This window comes from Aquila chrysaetos, chromosome 13 (assembly GCF_900496995.4).
Source record: "Aquila chrysaetos chrysaetos chromosome 13, bAquChr1.4, whole genome shotgun sequence".
Classification (NCBI taxonomy): domain Eukaryota; kingdom Metazoa; phylum Chordata; class Aves; order Accipitriformes; family Accipitridae; genus Aquila; species Aquila chrysaetos.
The window spans coordinates 32,684,210-32,707,394 of record NC_044016.1 but is presented as its reverse complement, the minus strand read 5'-3'; the positions used below and the strand labels follow the sequence as shown (position 1 = coordinate 32,707,394).

Sequence of the window (23,185 nt, the reverse complement as noted above, 5' to 3'; positions counted from 1 at the left end):
GGTCTCAGGTTTTCTAGTACAGGGTGCTTCAGTCTCTGCATGCAAACTCTGGCTTCTGCTTGTCCCATATATTCTCCCCTGGAATGTAAAGTAAGTGACAGGCTTCTGTAATGACTGGTGTTGGGTAAAGGGTTAGATTACAGTTACAAGCTCAGCTCTTCAGCTGGACTTGTCTCCTATGTTCCTCCTGTAACTCTCCCACAGATTCTTAATACCCTTTCCCAATCTGCCTAGCTTTTTGTACCACTAACAAGGGGAAAACAAATACAGTGTAAAATATAATAGCTGTCTAAAGTGCTATGCATGCTGAAGCCTTTGGGAATCTTAATTTAGAACTTTGGAAAAAGGGTTACATGGGGAAAAAACAGGAAGCTGCACCACTAAGAACAAGTACAATCTTGCAAAAAGGAGTTGTTAGTTAAGCTATGAAAGGATGGCTAGACTTAAGTTCTATATGCTGCTGGTTCTACTGTAAATGAAAGAGACCTGGTGTTTTTACTCTGTGGATTTACAATCTATTTCTTGAGATTTTTATAGCGTTAATTCTTTCAGCATATAGAATATAATGCAAATGAGTGAGTTGCAGAGTAATTGTGGGTTTTTTTATAGCATTCATTTTTTAAGGTCTTGTGGGAGCTGTGTACTTTTGAGCCATAAGGTACCTAGTTGAATACAATGAATGGATGAGATGGGTCAACTGTGAATTCAATTATGTGAATTGCCTAATAGTGTGGAGAAGCATCTTCCCCTCCACCTTACCTTTTTTAAAGCATTAACTTCTGCAGCCACATTCTCCAAGAGACCTAAGATGGATCCATCTCATCCCTAATCATTAGTGCAGAAAGACACAAGGAAGCAAAGTGCACCTTTGCAGCCATAGAAGACACAGAAGGAAAACAAGGTATTGTTCTTCTCTAACAGGGGGAAGCAGCTGCAGGGCAAAGCTGCCACCAGAGATGGGAATAAGGGCCCTGGCTCCTGGGAAATACACTGAAGCACTACAGCTCCTTTAGCATCTGCTGCTGCTTTCTCAGCAGTATACTGACTCTGTGATGAATTTAGTAGAAGTGTTTTTTGAAGAGCATCTAAGGTTTGTCATGTCATGGACTTCACTTAGCAGGCAAAACTTGTACAAGTAAATAGAATTTGCTGTAAGACACCTAGAAAATCAAGAAAGATTCTTTATTTGGTGCTAGATACAAGCATTAAATGAAATAGTGTAGGCCAACAGACTCATTAAAAGGCAAGACACAGGCTTTAATAAGACATTTAAATCTTTTAAAGGTCTGAACAGCTAAAGCTCCACATCCAATAAATCCTAGGATATAGGTATCCAGTATTATTTCATGTAAAACTCCAAGCCATCTTGCTTTGGTACAGTAAGAATTTTACACTAAAAACATACATAATTTAACCTATTTATTACTTACTGTTTGGGTGAGCTAGGTTTGGTTTGCTGTGTGAACTATAATGCTAAAAAGCTTAAAATCTACTCCAGGGCTATTATTGGCATGATGTTTATTTTTAGAAATAAGAAACCCTCAGAGGAAAAAAAGTAAACAATATAGCTTGTACTGGTGAGAGCTATTGCTTCCAACAGTATTTCCCTCAGGAGTTGCCATTTTATAAAGTTTCTTTTTAAAATGTCAGCAAGATATGCAGCATAAAAGGTTGCAATACTACAAAACATGCACATTAACCTGGTTAATGTGTATACAGTAAAAGTATACATTAAAAAAATGGTAAAAACCTGTCAAAACTCATTATAATGATACTATTCTTTCCTTCCAGGTAGGAAGGGGGAGAGCTTAAGACAGTTGGTTACAGAAAGAATAAAACTGTGCTTACTGCTTCTTAACCACAGACAGTTGACCAAAATGTTCGTAAGAACCAAGTATACAAAAGAGGCCAGTCTTGTATGTAAAGGGAAAAGGACAGGAAGAAGTATAAGAAAATCCCTGCCAAACCCCTAAAATTTCTATTTAAAAGCAACAGAATTAAGTAACAGTCCCCCACTCTCTTCAACTGCTACTGTAGTAACAGAAAGAAGTTTTGATCAGCCACCAACATCACTTCAACCATTTTAACACCGACAGGAAAGACCTTTAGCTTTACTTGTGCTATGTCACAGCTGGTAAGTGCATGCTTAGTTTCACTTTTGTCAGTGTACCAAGAAACCTGATTAGATTGTGCTAAGGGGGGGAAAACAGACTCCCCAATACCTCATCTCTTCCCAGCATTCCAGAACTGGTTTGGGGTTTTGGAACCAACACTCTCCCCTCCCCATCTCTGGCAGAAACACAACACATCCCAGTTAATAATCTGCCATTTGGACTGGTGGAAGAGGCAACTACATCCAACATCTACTTCAGAGGACTTGCTTTCAGTAATTACTTCCAGTTCTGAGTACTGGAAGCCAAAATAAATTGATTGAGGATTAAGACAGGTAAGTTTCTTTGGAGTTCTTGTAAATGCACACTTAAGCTGTTTCAAAAATACACTTTTACCAGGAAGAGAATACTCCTTGGGAATAAGTGTTACCAGTTACATAACAAATCCAATCCTAAACATAACAAGATACATAGGAGAGAGATAAAACATAAAACTCTTTAGACCTAACAGCCTTTTTAAAACTAAACCTAGGCTTTTCAAGTACAAAGCAAACTTAATTCCTTTTAATTCAGAGATGACCTAAGGTATATAGTTTTCAGATAAGCATCCATTTGAACCAAAAATGTCACGACAAAGGGAATAGTTTTAAACACAATTCTAATTCCATGAAAGATGGTATACCTCTGTGTAGCATTCTTGCTTTGCTCTTGTGCTTTAACTGCCCTCTAAACTACAGCATCAGTCCTGTTTTCTGGTTTAGTTTTTAAACATGCATTTGACAAATAACCCTTAAATAGAAAAGATTCATATATAGAAAATAATACAGCATGTTTGGCCTTGGAATTTCAATACTGGGTTCTGATCAAATTAATTATTTTGTGTTAATTTGCACTTCCAAGGAGACATCCCATTTCTAGTTATACAACTAACTGAGTAAAAACATCACCAGTGCTTCCCATCAGTGCATGTGAAATTGCCCCACTGAATTGGTTGAATTCAGCTACCTCCAGAAACACTAGCATAGTTCTGCAGCTCCTTATCTGGCAAAATAAAAGCCACAGGTCTCTTACCAGATCAGTTGTCATGGCACTGTAAAAGTGATATGCAATACTTGTGGTTTGGTCCTCCCTCTTGGACCCTGTGCAAGTCTCTTCCTCTTCTGTCTCCAGCTGAGGAATGAGGACAGGATTCCTAATCCCTTGCCCCATGCCTCTTCCCCACAATAAAAAGAGGGCAGGAAAGAAAGTCTGAATCATGTTTTAACATAGGGGAAAAAAAAAAAAAAAAATAATCAGTACCAAGGCTGAAATTCCCCTTGATGAGTTTCACAGGAAGAAAGAACTACTGAAGTAGTATGCTTGGTTTTTTTCCATCACACAAGTCTCCTGGGGGCAATGTGGACAGCATTGCATATAGCAGTGCACTCACATGAAGTTCAAAGGTAGAGCTCCAGCAAGACAGACTGTAAGTTCCTAATTTTAAAGTCTAATTTTAAAATTCAAGCTCTTAACTCTACTTTATGAATGTTTAAGAGAAATTAGTATTTTAGATTTCATACATTCAGGGTATTTTAGAACCACCCATTTGGGTTCAGTTTGTACCTCACCATGTATGCTTCAACAGAGATCACATTTCCACAGCTGATTGCTCTGTTTGTGATAAGAGGTCAGAATTCCTGCTGTGATAATTCTCCATAAGCCCATGCCCCTGCCCTAGAATTGCAACACACACAGAAGATGCACAGTTCTGTTCACATATACATTCCACCTTCATGATGTCAGTGCTATACAAAACATCAGGACCAAGAAAAAAAAAAAAATCCCAGTCAGTCAACAGCCATTTGAGAAATTTAAAAAGTATTTTTTCTAAACTTCTGAAGTTTGATAAAAGAGCTTCAGAAGTTATTTAAGAACTGTGATAAAACAGGATATGTGAACGTCAATAAAAACTCTTCCAACTTGACATACTAGTAAACATAAGTATGGGTCCTAACCATATGTTGAGAATCAGTCATGTCAACAGCTTGTTAGAATGTGGCAAACTAAGTAAGAAAAAAATAAAACAACCACCCTTCACTGACAGTGCCAGTGGTTTTATAATCCAGGTCATAAATATAAACTATTGTGCAACAAACAAACATGACAAAGCCTACCTCAGTTAGATTTGTTTATATGATAAAAAAATAAAATATTAAACTGCTTGTAGTGCAACATTCTATCAGCATACATAAGTATACCATGCTTTGTAAATTTACTGTTACATTATTTACAGTATATAGCAATGCTTTAAACTAGAGGTGAAAGAACAAAAATAGGTAATGGAAAATGTTTACATACAGGTATGAGTCTTAATATTGTCCACCAAATTATCAAGTTCGCTTTGCAGACTTTTGCGTCATGTGAACATTCCTGCCCCACACCACACGGTACACCTTTCTGTCAGCAGTGGTCTGCTCTGTTTGTAGCTAGAGGAAAGATGTTTTTAAGAACTGCATAGCCTTCAAGCTTTTCTGTTTCTTCAAACACCATTTGCAAGGACAGCTGTAAAATACACAAGAACTCCATCAATTATCTACATCTGATCAATCTGAAAACTCAACACTTGAAATAAGATCAATAAATATTCACTCCTGTAGAGCCATACCAAAGTTGGACTAAATTAATGCCCTTTTCCAGCAGTCTCTTAGTTGAAGGATGATATTTTATAGGAGGAAAATAAGGGAGGAAAGCAGTTCAATTCCTATCCATTTATTTAAAAATCTGAGCTTTAATTGGGAGCTAAGCTCCCAGAATACAGAACAAAACAGGAGACTGTAGAATTGTATGCTGCCTTATTTAACGTTCTGTAAAGGTTCTGCTGGTGTGCGCAGCTCAAACGGATAAAAAATGAATACAGTAAAAATGATGCAGTAACTATGCCTGCAGTACTTGTTTAATTTGATATCACTGTCCTCGTATTACAGAAATAAGGATTAATTATATCAGAATAATTAACTACACAGGGAGAAAGGGTCACTTACATACTGCAAGGAGTTAAGTAAAATCCATGAATATTGAGAAGTGTCTTAAAGACAACTGTTTTTAAGAAAGACTAACCACCAAGCTGTTCTTAGGAGTAGGTTATGTGACTTTTATGTCTCTCCCCTGCCACTGCTAAAGGGAAAAATCTCACTTTCTCTGAAGAATGTCTTTGGAAGACTTTTAGAAGACTGCACACCCCTTCATAGGCTGAAACAGTCCTAGAAGAGCTACTTTAGATGACAACACTGCTTAAGCAACAACTACTACTATTCTCTCATTTACATTTCTGCTCATAGCAGACAGGAATCAAAACGACTTCAGGCTGCTTTTAGGTAGCGGGAAAAAAAAGTCAGTGGAAGTTTGAAATCCAGTATTTCCTTTAATTTTCAAGTCTCAGTCTTTAAACTTCCTATTTTCAGAAAAGGCCACATAATAGCTTTGGAGAAGATATTGCACCATATATTTTGTGAATTCTCATTTCTAGTAATATTTGCCCATGATACAACAGAAATTATTCACCTTCTCTACGGTGCATTAAGTAACTATTAGGGCTATAATGCATTTCAGAAATACAGAATTTTAAAATGTTTTCCACAGCATTACTCAGAGTAAGTAAAGATCTAGAAATACTTCAGTAAGAACACTAGTCTTGCTTTAGTGGGCAGATGGTAGAAGAAAAATCAGAGTATAAAAAAAATAATCCATTCTACTACGCATTATTTCACTAGATTCTATGTTACTTTACAGGCTAACTGTGAAAAAGCCAAGCACTCAATACAGCACATATATGAAATATGGTAATTTACCCAACACCCTAAGATTTTTGTAACCTTACCTTCTGTATCTAAAGTAAGTATTTGGGATTTTGTGTTTTGTTTCTTTAACACCCACATTCTTGAGCACTTTCTGCTTGTGCTCTACGTGGTGATCTCAGCTGTCTCAAGGCAGCATCTCCATACTGAATACCTGAGCCCATTCTTTCCGGATCCAATTCTCCTGATGAGAAACGAAATGGTCACAAGAAGATGGATCACATGTAAATAACACATTCCAGTTTAACTGACAACATTAAATTAAAAAAGTGCATAATGATATTCTTCTTTAGTTACAGAGAGATGCATTGCAATTCTGTTTACTTTTGGGCAATTCCAAACCTGTATCATTTTCTCCTGTAATTTCAACTGTGTGCCCTTAATCACGACAAAGCGGTTTGTCTCCAAGTTAAGCTGCAACAAGAAATGTATTTGCACTAACTGCTTCTAACAAAGGAAATGTTCAAAATGTTTCCGGTGCACACTGTTTAAAAGAGACCTGCTTTCAGAGACTAATGTGCAAAGAAAGGAGTACTGTAGACAACAAGCCAAACAAAAATGGATCAATCTGACAGTAGGATTCCATAAAGCACTGCCCCCAGAGGAAATGATCTCAACGATCTCAACCTTCCCTACTTCTGGTATCCATTTCTGCCTACTCCATACCCTGTGCCTACAGAAACGTTCTTATGGCTGTATGGTAAACTGGCCAAGATTAGAAGCATTTAGTCTTAAAAAAACCAAAACAAAAAACAACCAACCAACCACCAAACAACAATAAAAAAAGAATCCCTGTGAATAATTCAGATCACTTATCGAGGTTCATCGCACACATGTGAGCCCTTTGTAAGTTAACAGATGACACCACATTGAGGGGACCAGTTGAGAGCTCAAGAGTAGGGCTGCCATTCAGGAAAGACCTTGGCTGAGCCAAGGGAACAGGTTAGCAGGAACCTCATGAGCAACTACACATACAGAGCTCTGCATCTGTGATGGAACAAGCCCAAGCACTGGCACAGGCTGGGGGCTGACTAGGTAGATAGCAGCAATTGTCTAGCACTGCAACATACTGCCCAGAGGGGCTGTGGAATGTCCATTCCTGGAACATATGAAAATGTGCCTCGACAAGCCCCAGGCAACTTGCTCTCACCCTGAACCTGAATGTACTTTAAACAGGAGGCTGGACTAGAGACCTCCATAGGTTCTTTCCAGTCTCAATTTTTCCATGATTCAATGCATGTGTGCTGGCACAAAGAAAACAGGAGGAGCTCACAGAAAGCAGGACTCACCTCTGTTATGGTAATGCCTCTTTAAATCAGTCATGGCACTACAGTAACATGAGAAACTAGCTATACTTTGTTTTTTTTGGTTTTGTTTTTTTTGGTTTGTTTTTTTTGGTTTTTTTTTTTTTTGTTTGTTTTTTTTGGTTTGTTTTTTTTGGTTTGTTTTTTTTGGTTTGTTTTTTTTGGTTTGTTTTTTTTGGTTTGTTTTTTTTGGTTTGTTTTTTTTGGTTTGTTTTTTTTGGTTTGTTTTTTTTGGTTTGTTTTTTTGGTTTGTTTTTTTTGGTTTGTTTTTTTTGGTTTGTTTTTTTTGGTTTGTTTTTTTTGGTTTGTTTTTTTTTGGTTTGTTTTTTTTGGTTTTTTTTTTTGGTTTGTTTTTTTTGGTTTGTTTTTTTTGGTTTGTTTTTTTTGGTTTGTTTTTTTTTGGTTTGTTTTTTTTGGTTTGTTTTTTTTGGTTTGTTTTTTTTGGTTTGTTTTTTTTGGTTTGTTTTTTTTTTTTTTGTTTGTTTTTTTTGGTTTTGTTTTTTTTGTTTGTTTGTTTGTTTAAAATGAAAGCTTCTGTTTGCCATTGATTTGATGTAGCAATCAGGAAATTCCTATGAAAATACCATATTCTTTTAATCTAAAAAATTGTGTTTGGCATTCAAAATATGTAATTGGAGTCTGAGACAGACTTTTCAATATGGCCAATACTTAAAACTTTGAAGATATCAAACAGCTAGAATATGAGAGGAAAACTGAAATGCAAATTAGCTGTAATGACACCTAACACTTAGGAGCCTGCCTCCAATAGAAACCTGCCCACTTGCGCTGAGAAGCTTCTGGTATATTTCTAGATCTGCAAAAGTAAAAATGGTTTCAACCGAGAGGCAGGAAGGTCACTTCAGAGAAACATGGTTGCTAGGAAACATCTCTGAAATTTTCAGTATCACTGTTCAAATTCTCTTGACTGTTACTTCCTGCTATGTACAAGAAGCAGGATCAAAAGTTATGTCTGCCCTGATACTAGGTTTTTATTTTGCATTGCTAAAACTGCCTAATGTCAGACTTGATGTTTGTAGGGACACAGCAACCCACAGAATGCACAACCTACACCGAGTTAACTGTTAAGGTAAACACTGTGTAAAAACATCCATAATTCACAGCACCCCCCCTTTTAGATATACAGATCTGAATTAGACATCCATTCCTATTAAAACATATGGGAAGCAGGTATAAACCAAATGGGTTATTCTACCACCATGAAATTTTGGTTCTTTGGGTTAATTCTGTTGGAGAACTTCGAATGGCGGTACTTCCACATGTACTTTTAGTTTTCAGGGGAAAAAATAAACCCCAAAACATTAAAAGAAAATAAATCTCAATTTACCTGATTCAATTTTATTGAGTATTTTTCTTGCACACTGTACAAAGGCCTCTTCAACATTTTCCCCCGTTAGTGCACTTGTTTCCAAGAACATCAGCTCTGCATTTGACACCAGAAAAACAATCTCAAAACAAGTCTGGAATATCTGATGTAGTAATTCAAAGCATGAAAGTTAGGAACAATAAAAATTTTCTTAAGGAGAACTATTGTCAAATAGTATGGTCGGGAAAAATTAGCTTTTGAGGGCAAAACCACAAAAAACTTCCTCTGGAATTTATACATTAACCCTAGAAAGTTGGAATCCAAAGATAATAACCCGGGCTGTGCATGAAACCAAAGAACTTCACATAGTCACACATTAATAGAAAGTTATATGCAAAAGGACAGCCATTAGCCATAGTTGGTAGAAAAGACTATTTATAATTTATTTATAAAAGCAAAACCAGATTTTACTGATGGTAGGACTGCAGCACAGAAGCTCAGACTGAGACTGGCTTTAGCTGCCACAGAAATGTGTCCTCAGATGGGAAATTCTGAATGCTACGGACTAGGTAGCAGTCCTCTGGATCCATGCCATGCACTGAACTCAGTTTCCCACGAGTAAAACTCACTGCTTCCAACTGCAACACACCCCATCCAACCTTGCCTATGATCTATAGAATCTATAAGATGCTGAAAACTAGGAAATCGTGCTCTTCATTTTCTCCTCAGCCCTTTAGAGGCAAGGCAATACCTGAAGTTGTATTACATTCCCGAGGGAATATATCTGCACATAAAAGGTATTCTTTAAGTAGCAGCTGCGACTGAAAGAATCACTGGTAATAAGACTTAAATAGTACATGTAGTTTTGACTGCAGGCACTGTCCTCTCTCTCTGCCTCATGTACTGACAGAACTTTCTTCTCTGTAGATATTTGACAAGGTACAGTGGCCAAAGCACTCCCTAACTGCACAAAAATTAAATTATTTTAAGTATTAAGTATCTTTGAATGCTACATGGAGATTTTGTACTACTTACCATTTTCTTGTGCAAACCGGGATGCTTCTAAAAAAGTAACTTCACGATCTGCATCAAGATCCTTTTTGTTTCCACAGAGTATTATCACAATATTTTGACTTGCTAACATTCTTGCATCCGTCAACCAATTAGTAAGCGCATTGTAGGTCTCCCGGCTATGTAGAAAATGACATCCTTTATTAGAACACACTCAGTTCTCATGAACAGATCACCAAACTAAAACTCAGAAGGCAAATCTGTATTTGCGGCAAACAACAAATTGCTGCTAGTCAGGCAAGTCACCTACACATCTCGGTATGCCAGCTATGAACTGAGAAGAGTATCAAGTTCCTTCATGAAACTATTTAAAAGCTTCAAGTTTTTCAAAAGCAAAATTAAATCAACCACAAAATATAAATAAATACACACAATTATAAAATACCCTGTTAATGTGAAAAGCTAAAATTTTAAGCACTAATCTAGTTTCAGCCTTTTGCACACGAAATTTTGGGGTAACAGAATGAGTTATTGTTTAACATGGAATTCAACTGATACTTAAGTTTCAGGTGAGATTGTAAGAATTTACTAAACTTGTGTAGAAACACACGCCTGAACTTTCACATTTGTGTCAAGACCAATACCACCGCAGGGAGTTACCCTGCACACACCATTAGTCATTGTAGTGGTAGTCACAGATAAAGCCTTCAAGCAGTAAGACTGACATATGAGTCCAACTGACCTTAAGCACAAACCACAGATTTCAAAGACTGCTCAGAGGAGAACAGTCCACTCACAGGACAAAAAGCAACAGATCTAGCGAATCATCATTAATCAACACAAAACTTGATCTGACAAATATCCATCAACGGTGGCCAGGAAAAAAAGTGGAAATGTGTAATGGTAAGGTATTCTATTGGCTGCCTATAATGTTAAAATGTTAAAAGATGCAGAGATGAACAGAATTTTGGGCTACAGTTAAGGAATTTGTAGGTAGACCTAGCTTCTCCAGAGGATGACCTGTTACACCAGCATACTAATAAGCAGTTTCCACAGACAGGGGTGTACCACCTTGGTTAAAAGTGACTAAAGTCTGCTCTTAGTTTCTGTTGCAAGGCTTCCTGAGCCAGTGGTTGCACATAGTCCACCATGATTAGAACAGCTACTGGTGGGCCAATTCCCATGTATTTGTCTAACCCTTTGAGACTGTTTACATTTATGACATTCATAATATCTCATGTAAGCAAGTACCAAAACTTAAATATGCACTAAACCAGAAGTACTTTTTATACTTATTTTCTTTTCTTCCTGCTCATTTTCCATCAGAGGATTAGGTACTTGGGGAGGAATCATTATGCCTTAATTGTATCTGGTAGTCTATAAGCAAAAGAGTTGCTAGCTTTCTTACCTGGTTATATCATAGACAAGCAAAGCACCTGCAGCTCCTCTATAGTAACTCCTTGTTACAGACCTGAAATAGAATTACAGATGTACATTTCTGCAATATCTTCATTGTTTCAAATCTGGGTTAATATAATGCAATCTATATTATGAAACAGAATTCTCATTTACATATTTAAAATAAAATGTGGGTTTTAGATGACATTATCAGCTGTGCAGCAGCAGACTATTTATGACTAGACTTTTGACGAAGCACTTTCATTAAATATAGCTGTACAGGGATTCTCAAAGTCCCTTATGACCTGTGTGCTGCTGAAGCTACACATATCATGATATTATATGGCCTGATACAGAACTGGGAGCTGATGGTGACATCTGTGGCATGAAAACAGCTTAATTAACTTATGTTTGAACTCTCAGCAGTGAGAATGACCAAAGTAGCTGTAACTGAACAATTTAAGACTCCTCAAGTTGAAGAGGAGGAGGCAAGGAAAGCAAAGAAAAGCATCCTTCAAAAGGTAGAGGAAGAAGAGGAAAAACTGCTAAGTACGCAGAAGTGTGATCAGCCTTAAAAAGAAAAGAATTAGATAGATTACAAAAAGCAACAAGAAAAAAAGGACCTGCAAGTCTGTGAACACTTTGAACTTGAAAGAGCAGAATTTGCACAAGCCTCTGAAAGTACAGAGCCTCCAAGCTCCTCAGAATCCCAGGATATTTGGCCAACACACTGAAGAGATCTCATTAACAGAGACTACACAGCACTGCTCAGCTTTACCTAGTCATGGATGTATCCAAAGAACTTGTCTAACAGAGGACATTTACCTGGGTTGCTGCCCATTACTCAGACTTCTACGACCACGCCCACCTTTGTTAACCACTGGCCCACCCCTCCCAAACCAAAGAAACCTCCCACACACCACAACCCCCCCAAAAAATAAAAAACTGATGTCCTATTTGATGGTGAATGTACTTAGGAACACATTAGATCTTTAGTGAGTTTGATCTATGCCTCAGATGTACGACACAGCTAAAATACAGCATTAAAAGTACATTGGTGGTTCTAAGCCAACAAATACATTGCTCTTTCTTTAAGAAACTTAAGAGATCTCAGTCTTAGCCAAATGAACTTGACAACTGATTCCCGCCCCCCCTTCCCCAATAAAATAATATTATACTATGAAATTGTTTTCATGCAGATTTTGGACAGCTTACAACTTCCTGGCATTTACTTATTCCAAACAATAGAAAGTCTTCTAAACACAGAGTTAAGCACACATAGTTAAAACCCTATTCTGAGTTTGGCTGGTGAACAAACTTTTAGCCAAATATTCTACTTGTATACCTTAACTATCACAGAAAATACCCAATGAAAGAAAGGGCAGAACCTCTGATCCTGCAAGGCAGCATTGCTTTACTGAAATCAACAGATCTATGTCGCTATGTCCAAGTTGGAAGATCTGGCCTAGTTAATAATATGAAAGCGGACAAACAATTCCACTGACCAAGAAACTTAGCCTATTTATAAGCAGGGATAAATAATACCCAACACCCACAGCAACAATTTCATAACAAACACTTAATAAAATGATTGAAAAGGGTACCTGAATCTCTCTTGTCCTGCTGTATCCCATATCTGCAATTTTACATATTTTCCACCAACATTTATGATCTTTGAACCAAATTCCACTCCTATAGTATGATTTGAGTCATCTTTGACTACAAAAAGAGAAATAAAACCAGACTTATTTGGAGAATATTTAGAGTGAATAATTAGTTTTTACATAATCCAATTTAGGTATTATCAAAACTCCTCAGTGTTCAAATTACAAACTACTTCCTGAACCATCAAATTCAGTGCCACTCATAAGTCTACTGCCACCATGCAGAAATAAACATTCTTACAATTTTTGAACAGCTTATTCAATTCAAAATTACTACTAGAAAGGCCCTGCCTTAATCAAATCATTCCCAGTTCACATTCATAAACGCCAAAATAACTTTTGTACGCTTTTTTTTTCCCCCAACTATGTTTTCTAATACTTCGATGCAATTTAAAATTAAAATTCATGGAAAAGCGCAGAACACAAAAAGACACAGTCTTGCCCATAAATAAGCAAGAGCTACTTCTTTAAAGCACAAAGTTAAGATACTTGCTCTGTGTACACTCTTGATATCAGAGATTCTCAGCAATATACAACTGCCCTTACTAGAAACAAGGTCACGGCTCAAGTTCAATCATAGAACCATGCTATGTTCCTTAGTGATTACACATTACTACCCTAGAGCTATTCCTCAAGAGATAAGGTGAATTACTGTTTGGTTAAGAAAGATAACAGTCACCTTAGATTTACAAAGGTTTCTAAATGCATATTATCTTTGTTTAATCATGATGATAAATGCACTACCCAACAGGAAATTTTCTTTTATATCATCTGTTCATCTCTAAATAACATTTACAATGGAGTCTCTACCAGTATTTATCATAGAACACTGTCCTTAAAGAACACAAAGTGTCTATGTATTTAGAGACTACAGGCTTTCTAAATCTACTCAAGCAATTCAACTTTTCTTTTATCTGCTCAGTATTTTAGAAAAAAGATCCAAGTCTCTACTATATATCTAGGGAAGCTTATAGCTGCAAGATATAATTCTTAAAAAAAAGTAAGTCTGTATTTTCATCAACATCCCATTATAATTATTTGAGAGTAACAGAGAATACTGCTCAATATCAGGCTTTTGATTAGAGGCAAACAGTGAGCAATAAAGATTTACAGCATGGTTCTGAACATAATTCTCAGTCAAAATCTTCATCTATATAAATAAGAGAATTACTGGAACTTCCATACAAATGATAGATACTCATGTAGGCAAAGCCTTCATCTGTGGTACAAAGCAATGGAGAACTCTTACTGTGCTGACATGTACTTACATTTCTTTTCAATAAACTGGTGTAGTAAACAGGATTTTCCAGTTCCAGCATTTCCTATGACCAAGAACTTAAACAGGAAATCTGAAGAGTCAAAGACAAAAAAAAAAAAAAAATCCCAAAGCTAAATTTTAGTATGCACTCAGATTTTTGTCACAAGTCCAAGTACACAAGCCAGCTATTCTCTAGTAGCTGTTATTCCAAAGAGAAGGGAATAGATGACAAAATTAGCAAAATAACAATAAATCCGAAGAATAACCTAATGTAGTCAATAGTGATGTTACAAAGTAAGAGCTAAGAACGTTATTTGTTTATGGTGATACAAGAATGACAAGAAGAGATGAAAATGGCTGAATTTGAATTCAGTTAAAATAGGCTGAATTACAGGCATATGGCTGGCTTGTATTCCAGCAACCTGTTTTAAGAGTAAGCTTTTAACTATACTCAGTACAAATGTCCTATATAATGATGCCGCTTCTTAAAATCTAGGTTTTTGTACTTTTAAGAATTTTTTTAAAATTTTATTTTATTCGTAATCATTTGAACTTCTCTACATTAACTGCTTGATACTCATACTTTGTTTTAATACTTGTAAAGCTGGAACAACTACAGTATTTTTCTACAAAATTTACAGGCAAGAAATAATTTTTATTCTGGGATGCCTGCTTTCACATTTCCTCCATGTGGCAAATTAAGAAACAGGTACTTCTGGCACTTTACCTATTTATGAGCCATTTACATCAGTGTTCATTAGTAATACATGTATTCAAGATTTATGGTCCATTTGTATTGCTTTAACAGTTACATATAATGCTTTAATACTACCTCCCCAGATCTGCTTTCAGTTTGGCTAAAGACTGAAGAAAGCTTTCTTGTCTTACCACTCTCAAACATATGCACTGATAAACTGTGATTAGAAAGTTTACAATTGCTTCCCCAATATATAGCCATCAAGGCAACCTTTACAGATTGTGCAAGATTCACTATTTATTCTTCTACCAGCAGCAGCTTTTTTTACAGTCATCTTTACAACTTTATTGCACAGTTCCTTATAAATATAGCAGGTCTCCAGAAGACATCAGGTAAGCATGCAATGAAAAGGATTAAGTTTGCAATATCAACAAAAAAAAACCCCAACTTAACATCAATTTCATTAACAGGGTTCAGAGCTGCCAAATGGGTTACACAGATATTGGCCGAGGGGGTGGTAGAATAAAAAAAAAAAAAAAAACCCAAACAAAAAAACTATGTTAAGCAAGTCAAAGCACTGATACATTACTCTGTCAGAACTTTGAGTCTTTAGTTTTACAAATTGAATTTAACATGCACACAAATCTCCATGCTCATTCCCTTTATGCAGGAATTGTTATTTGTTATGTTACATCATAAACACGCCCTAGCAACGGTAAAAGCAACAAGCAAGTTTCTCACATGGTAAGAAAATTCCCCCTGTTGAGAAGTCAGTAGCAAAACAGAGGAGTATGAGCCCTGAGAATGTCCACCATCCGTTGTCTTCACCTGTCTTCCAAATTTTATTCATATTTAAAATGAGGTTTTTTCTTTTTTACATTTTACTTTTGCATGATTTTTCTTGTTTCAAATGTTGTAACAGGCTTGGTATAGATTCTGTATTCTACCCTCCTCGAAAGAGACTGCTGTTTCTTGCTCACAAATATGACCATTTACACGCTCGAGACATTCTGTTCCCAACGCCTCTCACTCTTCACGCCCCCACCCAGCTGCTCATGCTTTCTGGATGAAAAAAGTAGTTACAAAAAGGATTTTACTTCAGGTTGTGAAAATTTTGCATGTTATCCCCTGTAAAGAAGGGCCCTTCATGTCACCTCAACTGCAAAACACGCTGAAGCTGAGAATGCTTTATTCTAGCAAATCTTCACCATTAGTATGAAATGTAGGTATCATAAATAGCCCCAAATTGTTAGGTTAAGAAAAAACTCATCTCTAAAAGAAAGCCAAGTTCTCTTTTTATGGTCCAAATATCACTAGTTATCTGCCTTGTGTACCTTTTTGTATATTTAAACTACCGTGGGTGTGTGTAATCTCACTGGTTTTACCACTTTCAGAGAGTTCCTCAAAATGCGAGATGTTCTGAGACATAGAATTAAAATAATCTGTTTCTGGTCTCTGCAGTTTTTCCAAAAATAAATCTGAAATCCAGTTAAAACTGGTTCTCCTATGTATCTGGTGAATGCTGTTTGTCAGATTTTTCATGTTAAAAACTACAAAATTCAAGTCCACCTTCCTTTTTTCCATGGAAGACTCCTATTATTGACAATAGTATAACAGCTACTGTAAAACTAAACCAAGAAAAGAATAAAACCAAAACTATATTCCTACACTAATTTGCTCTGTGATTGTAAGCACTGGTTGTTAAACGTGGTTCATGAACCCATACTTCTACAACCCAAAAAACCATGCTGAACAGCTAATTTAACACACTGCTCCGTTCTGTGTAGACAGGCTGCAGGCCAGCGAGAGATTTGAGAGAATGGTGTTCCTGTCAGGGACTGATCTGGAATAGCTTCAGAACAGCAGTGTATTTTTCCAGAGGTGTTTTATGTTGAGGTGCTTTATATTTTGCTCTGAAAGCAAGAGCAATATTTGGGGATTTTATATTAATGTCTTCAAACTGATAACATTCTATCAGCACTTTATAATAGACTCCCAATTCCTATCAAGATTCTATTGTGCCAGACAACTTTAAAAGGGTGTCTTTCCTACAAATAAATCACTTAGATGCCAATTCAATACCTGCTTACTTAGTAGACAAAAAATATATTACCCTCTGGCAAAATAGCAAACAAGTTTTCTAAGGTGAAACTTGAAACTGCAGTTACAATTCACTTGTTTACAGTATGAAAGTAAATGTGTTTTACTCTACCATAGAACAGAAGTATCAAAGTCTTTTAATAAAAAAATCAAAACCTTTCTGCACCAAAGGCTGCAGCAATGTTTCCAAACACATGTAGACTTGTAAATGACACTTTCAAGTTACATTCACAAATGTAACTGTGCTTCTATCAGTTTAAATGCCAATTTTATGTAAATTGTTCAAAATAGCAACAGGCTTTTAGACTTATGTTAACAGTTTATCCACAAGCACTGGATAACACATTTCAGAAAATATGGAATACTTTGCACATTTTATCAACTGCAATGAAGGACAAGAAAAGGGATTTGCCAATGCTAAAAATCACAAATATACATATTTAACAAATTTTTAAGTTCACAGCCTAGCATATTAGTAAGGTAATACCAGGTAAGAACAGGGAGAACATTTTTCATTTTGTTATTCTGGATCTTCCTTCTTATAATGTCATTCTGTATGATAACAGGAACCACATCTATTACATTTTTATAACTTATTTTATTGCTTGATTTAGGACATGAAATATCTTCTTTGAACTGTACAGATGTATCTAAAAATTTAGCACAGTTCAGAAACACAGAAACTGAATGAAGTTGGACAGATAGCTTCTTTCAGCCCAACTGTAACATCACTGTGTACTCACACTCGGGAAAAACTTTTATATATTAATTATTTGCAATTTCACCAAACACAACTCATATTCTGGTGTTTGCGCTACTGCTTAATTGCTCTAGTTTTTCTTTTTGGTGTCCTCTTCCTGGAAGAGTTAAGTCACTCCATTTCATAGGCTTTTTTTTTGCAACTGACAAAGCAGCTCTGAGCTCCAACATTCCAGTTAGCTGCCAAGGCTGTCACCCTAGAGAAGTTTTTCTTTTGAATTCTGTTGTTCCTCCTTCATGGGAAAGCTGAAAAGCAGCATCATTCAGATGTTACAAATGCTTGCTACCATGCTGGCTACTGAAAAGGTCTAGAAAAGTTAAAGTACTGTGCCTGTAAATAAGATCATTATATACAGAAAGGATTTAGGATGAAAACTGAACTCTGTGCCAAAAGGAAAAAGGGTTACAAGACATACACTAGAGAAAGCATAAAGAGATGAAAGATAGCATAGCATGGCTGTTAAAGGAAATAAGGCAATATAAAGAATCAACTTACTCCCCTCTGTGAGCTACATGCATCACCTGATCCCAAACTGGGTAGGGGGTACAGGGAACAAAACTTATTTTCTAGCATCAGGGAAAAGGTGTGGCTCCACCCCCAAGATGCACCAGCAGCTAAACTACATGGGGGGGGGGGTAAGGAGGGGGAGCTGAGGGGAAAGGAGAAGGGAGACAATTGTGGGCTTTGACTCAAGTACCAGCAAAACCACATGGTTGATGTGGAAACCATCTCCAGACATCCAACCTCCTCCTTTGACTGAAGTTTATGCCAGCAGAAGGAACAATTGAACAGCTTCTGAGCTATTGCAGCTTGGTCTTTAAAATGTAATGAGAATTAAATTGTTTCTTATATGCTTGCTAATACAGAAGGGGGGAAAAAAAAAAAAGACCCAATTATATCCTCAATCTCAGCTCAGTCTTCTTCCAACTCCTTGATAAAGAGTAGAACTTATATTCACTAATGCTGACCCTTTGGAAACTCTCTCATTCACGCCCTGAAAAAAAGAGTCTTCTAGTAGTTAGACATCTTCTATTTTGCAGAAGTCTGCATAAGGAAAGAGTGCTCTGAAGCATTCCTACTGGCATATACTGCCTCTAAACGAGAGAAAAGAAGAGCTATTGTTCCTGCTTACTCCTTTCTCTAGCAGTAAGAGTTAACAAGACAAACAGGTAGAACAGATAAACCTGGCTCTATTCCAATCTGCATAACAAACGCTTGGAAGAGGGAAGATCTTCTTCCTTACAAGCAAAAGAGCTATGCCCTCTAAACAATAAAATCAATTTGAAATAAAACTGAAGGCCAGGGTGATAAATGCAGAGGCCATCAGATAAGTGGAAGAGGACGGGATGGGGAGAAAAGGATGAATCAAATTGTCCAGATGAAAAAGGAGTATTTTTGAATGGACAAAAAGACTATCTATTCTCTGACGATGACAGAGATCGATACACTTATGTGACCAGACTTGGAATAGTAGATACTGGTGGAGAAAACACAGGGAAGTAGGTACTGAAGAGATTTGACTGGAATCTTACATATCACATTTACTCAAAGGTAGTACAACCTTTTTCCATCTTTCCACCATTTAAAATCCAAAGGCTGCTTTGCATTTATCCATTAAGGCTAAGCTATTCTTATGTCAGTCTATATCTACGATAACACAAAGCCATGTGCACTTTGCTCTGGGAAACAGAAGGCATGTGTTGTTACATGGTAACTATCTACAGAGAGGCCACTGCATCTCAAAAAACTCGAGTTAAAATAATTTTTCTATGAATAAGAGATTTGTTTCCAATGTTATAAAACAAACTTTGTCAAGAATGACCCTCCTCTCCCAAAAGCAGCAGTAAAATGTTCTTTCTAAGCTTAGCCTCAAAATTCATGGAGTTTTCTTGTATTCGTGATTGTTTTGGTTTTGGCACTTTGTAAGGGAAATAAATTGATCACATAGGAAACAGATAAACAGATTAGAAAGCTAAGAACAGAAGATATACAACTGATGAAATAGATCTATAGGAGAGAAAATATGGATTGCGAACAGGGAATTTAGAGCCAAGACTGTAAGAGGCTACAGACCTCGGTTTGAAAAGAGGGAAGAGACAAGAATCACAGTAAGGGACAGAAACAGTAGGGAAAACTGGGTGAACAGAAAAGCTTCAAAGCAGACAGAATTTGACAGAGAAAAGAACTCAGGGAGGAAAAAAAAAATCCCACAACAGGAAGAGACACGTAAATTAACTGAGGTGTATAATGAAGTATGATAGGCAGAAAGGACAGACCACAGGAAAGGCTCTTTATTTCTCACGGATTGAGAAAAATATCAAAAAACATACCCCCCCCCCCCTTTCAAAGGGAAGAGAAGATGAAACCTCACAGCAAAATTAGTCACATAGAAGTCAGACAGCAAAATGACATTAAAAAAACCCCAAACAAAACCACCAACCACTTTCCTGAGTCTCTCTCTATGGGATGAAAAGCTTGAGGTTACATAATTAGAATGGGTCATAATCCAGGCGGTAAGAAGAAAAATCCAATTCATGAATAAGCATTTACAAGGGCAGAAGCTACAGGGATACCAGCACTGAGGCAATACAGTGACCACTGATCTCAGTGACCACTGATCTCAGTCACCAGGGGGAAACTGCCCTAATAATTCCATCATCCTTGACAATCACTGCAACAGCTGGTCAGAAACAAACCATGCTTTGTTAGGACAGCGAGCACATTAAATCCCAGAGAGTTCATCCAGCACAGAAGATCCACAATTTTATCACATCATACTGTTTACTTTGAACTGTCAATTGGGCTGCTACATATGTGGACAGGACACTACAAAATTAGATACTGATTACTGTTATGGTCAGAGATGGTATAGCCATTGTTAAATTTTATGTTATAACTTAGTTTTTGTTCTTCTATCTACTCTAAACCTTGACATTCTCAAGTATTCTAGGTCAGAACTTTTGTAGCATATGTATGAATAGAAAAAACATTGAAGCTCAAAAGAGAGATATACCAAACAAGAATTAAGCAAACAGAAGGAACTATCCACAACTGCAAAACTTCAATTTTAAGGGCTTGTCTTCTAGGACACCAAAACAATCTGTAAGTATCAACAGCTACAGTGGGCTTACAATCGATATTTTGCGTCTCTGGCACAATGCAAAAAAAGTTGTAATGTACTTCTTTAGGATACAATCATCTATTTAGCTTGCTTACTATTACAGCATCAAAAGAGGAGCACTGCTGAAAGTCCCTCTGTCATCTCTGGTTGTCTACCAACCCATTTGCTTAGAGACCACCAATCCCACTATAGGCACAGCCAAAGCAATCCCAGTTCTTCATCACAAGAGTTCAGAGCATGAAGAATTAATCCAAACTCAAATCTAGATTTACAAAGCACACCCTTCTGGTTTCTACATATAGGTTTTACATGCTCCAAAAAAGTATGGAAAAAAGAAGCAGGGTCTTAATATCCTAATGTTTGCACTTCAAGGGCTGCCCCACACTCTTGCCTCATTTTGCCCCTTAGTTCTATGCATTTGCTGTACACCGAAGCACTGACCAGTGGGACAAAACGTCTTAAGCACTGATGACTAGGGTATTGAAAATAAACTGAATTACGTAGCAGAAACAATCGGGTCAGCCTACTAGTAAGAACTCCTGATGCCCATGCCAGCCTCCCTCACAGTTAGCAGAGTTGTTGTGTCCAATTTTGCTTTAATTATCCAAACTATTCCTTATTTACAAGACTCTGCTCTAAGAGCAAGAGGATGCAAGTCCAGCTCTAAACTCTGAACAGCTACCGAATACAAGATGTTGCAACAGAAAAAGCTAGAAAACGTCAAGTGAAAGGGTTTGTCACAGTATTCAATTCTGATCTTACTCTCCAACAACCTACCACATTTGGCTTTGAATACATTTACATGTATGATGGCATTTTTATACTACAAAATATTACAGAACTGTATGTTATGGGAAGGGGAGAAAAACGAAATTGATTCAAGCTGAGTTGTTTCAAGCAAAGTTATAAAGAAGAGAAATGAATACTATTCAGTTGCTTCCTACCTCCTCCACCTAGCCAGCAATACTAGCAACAATACTAGCTCTGCTTACTTTTTCAGCTCCTCACTTCTCTTTGAAGTGAAGATACATCGTGTCAGTGCCTGCACTCTGACTTACTCCTTTGGGTGTTCTTCTACCAGCAGTAGTTAGACATCCATGCCAACATAGGGACATATGAACATACTCACTGATCTTTTCCCCCCCTAACTCACTCTCACAATCAGTTCTTTTTGATGCTTGCACACCTAAGACAACAGGACCGAAATCCTAACTTGCCCCTGAAAAGAACAAAACCTCCAATAAAAGAAACGTGCAGCTTCTCCCAGAGGACATGCACTGCAACTTTCCTTCTGAATTCACTTAACGATAACAAGTGGCTCCCTCGCCTAGATTCCACTTACGTTTCGAATCAACACCTCCACGCCATGAAAGATAATTCTGAACGCTCGCTGCCATATCAGCCCGGGCAACAAAGGCAGCTGCAGCGCACGCAGCTCACAAGAACAGGCAAAAAAAGACAAGCACACCTGAGCCGGGGCAGACACACCCGCCTCAGCCCGCAGAACCGCCGCCGCCACCGGCAGCCGCGCTCCTCACCCCACACCGGCTCAGCCCCTGCTCCGCCGCCGCCTCCCCACTCCTCAGGAGGTGACTGCCCGGGCCCGGGCCCGCTCCCCCGGAGGTGGCGGGGGGGAGAAGGAAGAGGAGGGTCCCCCCCACCCCGCTCCACCCCCGGTTCCTACCGTAGGTCTCGGACATGGCAGTCTGCGACATTTCAGGAGCGTCCCCTGCCCGGGGACTGCTGCTGACCGGCGGAGGCTCGCGGCCCGGCAGAGCCGAGCGGGCCGGGAGGGAAGCGGACAGGCCACCGGCGCCCCGGCCCGCCTCAGCCCCCGCCAGCAACGGCCGCAGCTGCGCACGCGCGCCCGGGCCGCCTCGCCCTCCGCCGGCGGCGGCGGGAGTGGGGCGGGGTGGAGCGCAAGCCCCGCCTCCCCGCGCAGGCGCGGCGGCCTCGCGGCGGGAGGCCCCGCCTCCCTCCGCAGTGGCCGTCCCCAAAACAAGGCGCACGTGCGAGGCAGTGGAGCCGTTGGGGCGGGGGCGCGAGCGCGAGCGCGGCCTACGTGACCACCCGCACACACCACACCCCGCCCCGGGCCAAGGCGGGAACGGGCTGTGAGGGGCGGCGGCCATGCCGGCCGTCTGCGCATTCACAAAAACCTCCCTCATCCAAACATACCCCCTGCTGCTCCGATGCCTGCCTTTGGCAGTTGGCGGTGTTTGTGCGATTAAGAAGTTGCCCTCTGCTCTTCCTGGAAAGGACAGCAGCTGGGGAGGCTGCTGCAGGGAGTGGGGTCCTCCTGTCTGCCTTCGCGAGGAATAGTCCCTCAATTCTGGCACGTTTTGACTGTCCCGAATCGGAGCCGATTCCAGGTGACTTTCCTGCTAGTGAGCATGCAAACGTTTCTTCCCTCGTGCAGAACCTCCCTGTGACAGTCCCTCCTGAAAACTGTATCCCACTGTCCACCTTTAGTCCTAAAATGTCTACCCCAGATTCTTTGAAATACCGTGTCCCCCTGTCCCCCAGTTGCCAGCATTTCTGCCAAAGGCTGAGCCTTTTGCTGCAAATCTCTTTGAGGGACATGGTATCTATAAGCTAACAGAC

At 38.5% G+C, this 23,185-nt stretch overlaps 1 protein-coding gene across 1 annotated transcript; it reads right to left on the bottom strand.

Moving 5' to 3' along the window:
- Window positions 1–1,168: 1,168 nt before the first annotated feature.
- RAB4A (RAB4A, member RAS oncogene family) lies at window positions 1,169–22,490 on the bottom strand. The gene is made up of 8 exons (XM_030035546.2): window positions 22,266–22,490; window positions 13,914–13,994; window positions 12,586–12,700; window positions 10,992–11,054; window positions 9,608–9,762; window positions 8,594–8,689; window positions 5,968–6,128; window positions 1,169–4,652 (listed from the first exon to the last, which is right to left on the bottom strand). Exons 1-7 carry the CDS (start codon window positions 22,294–22,296, stop codon window positions 6,013–6,015), a joined length of 657 nt encoding a protein of 218 aa, XP_029891406.1. The 5' UTR covers window positions 22,297–22,490; the 3' UTR covers window positions 1,169–4,652; window positions 5,968–6,012.
- Between the last annotated feature and the right edge of the window lie 695 nt (window positions 22,491–23,185).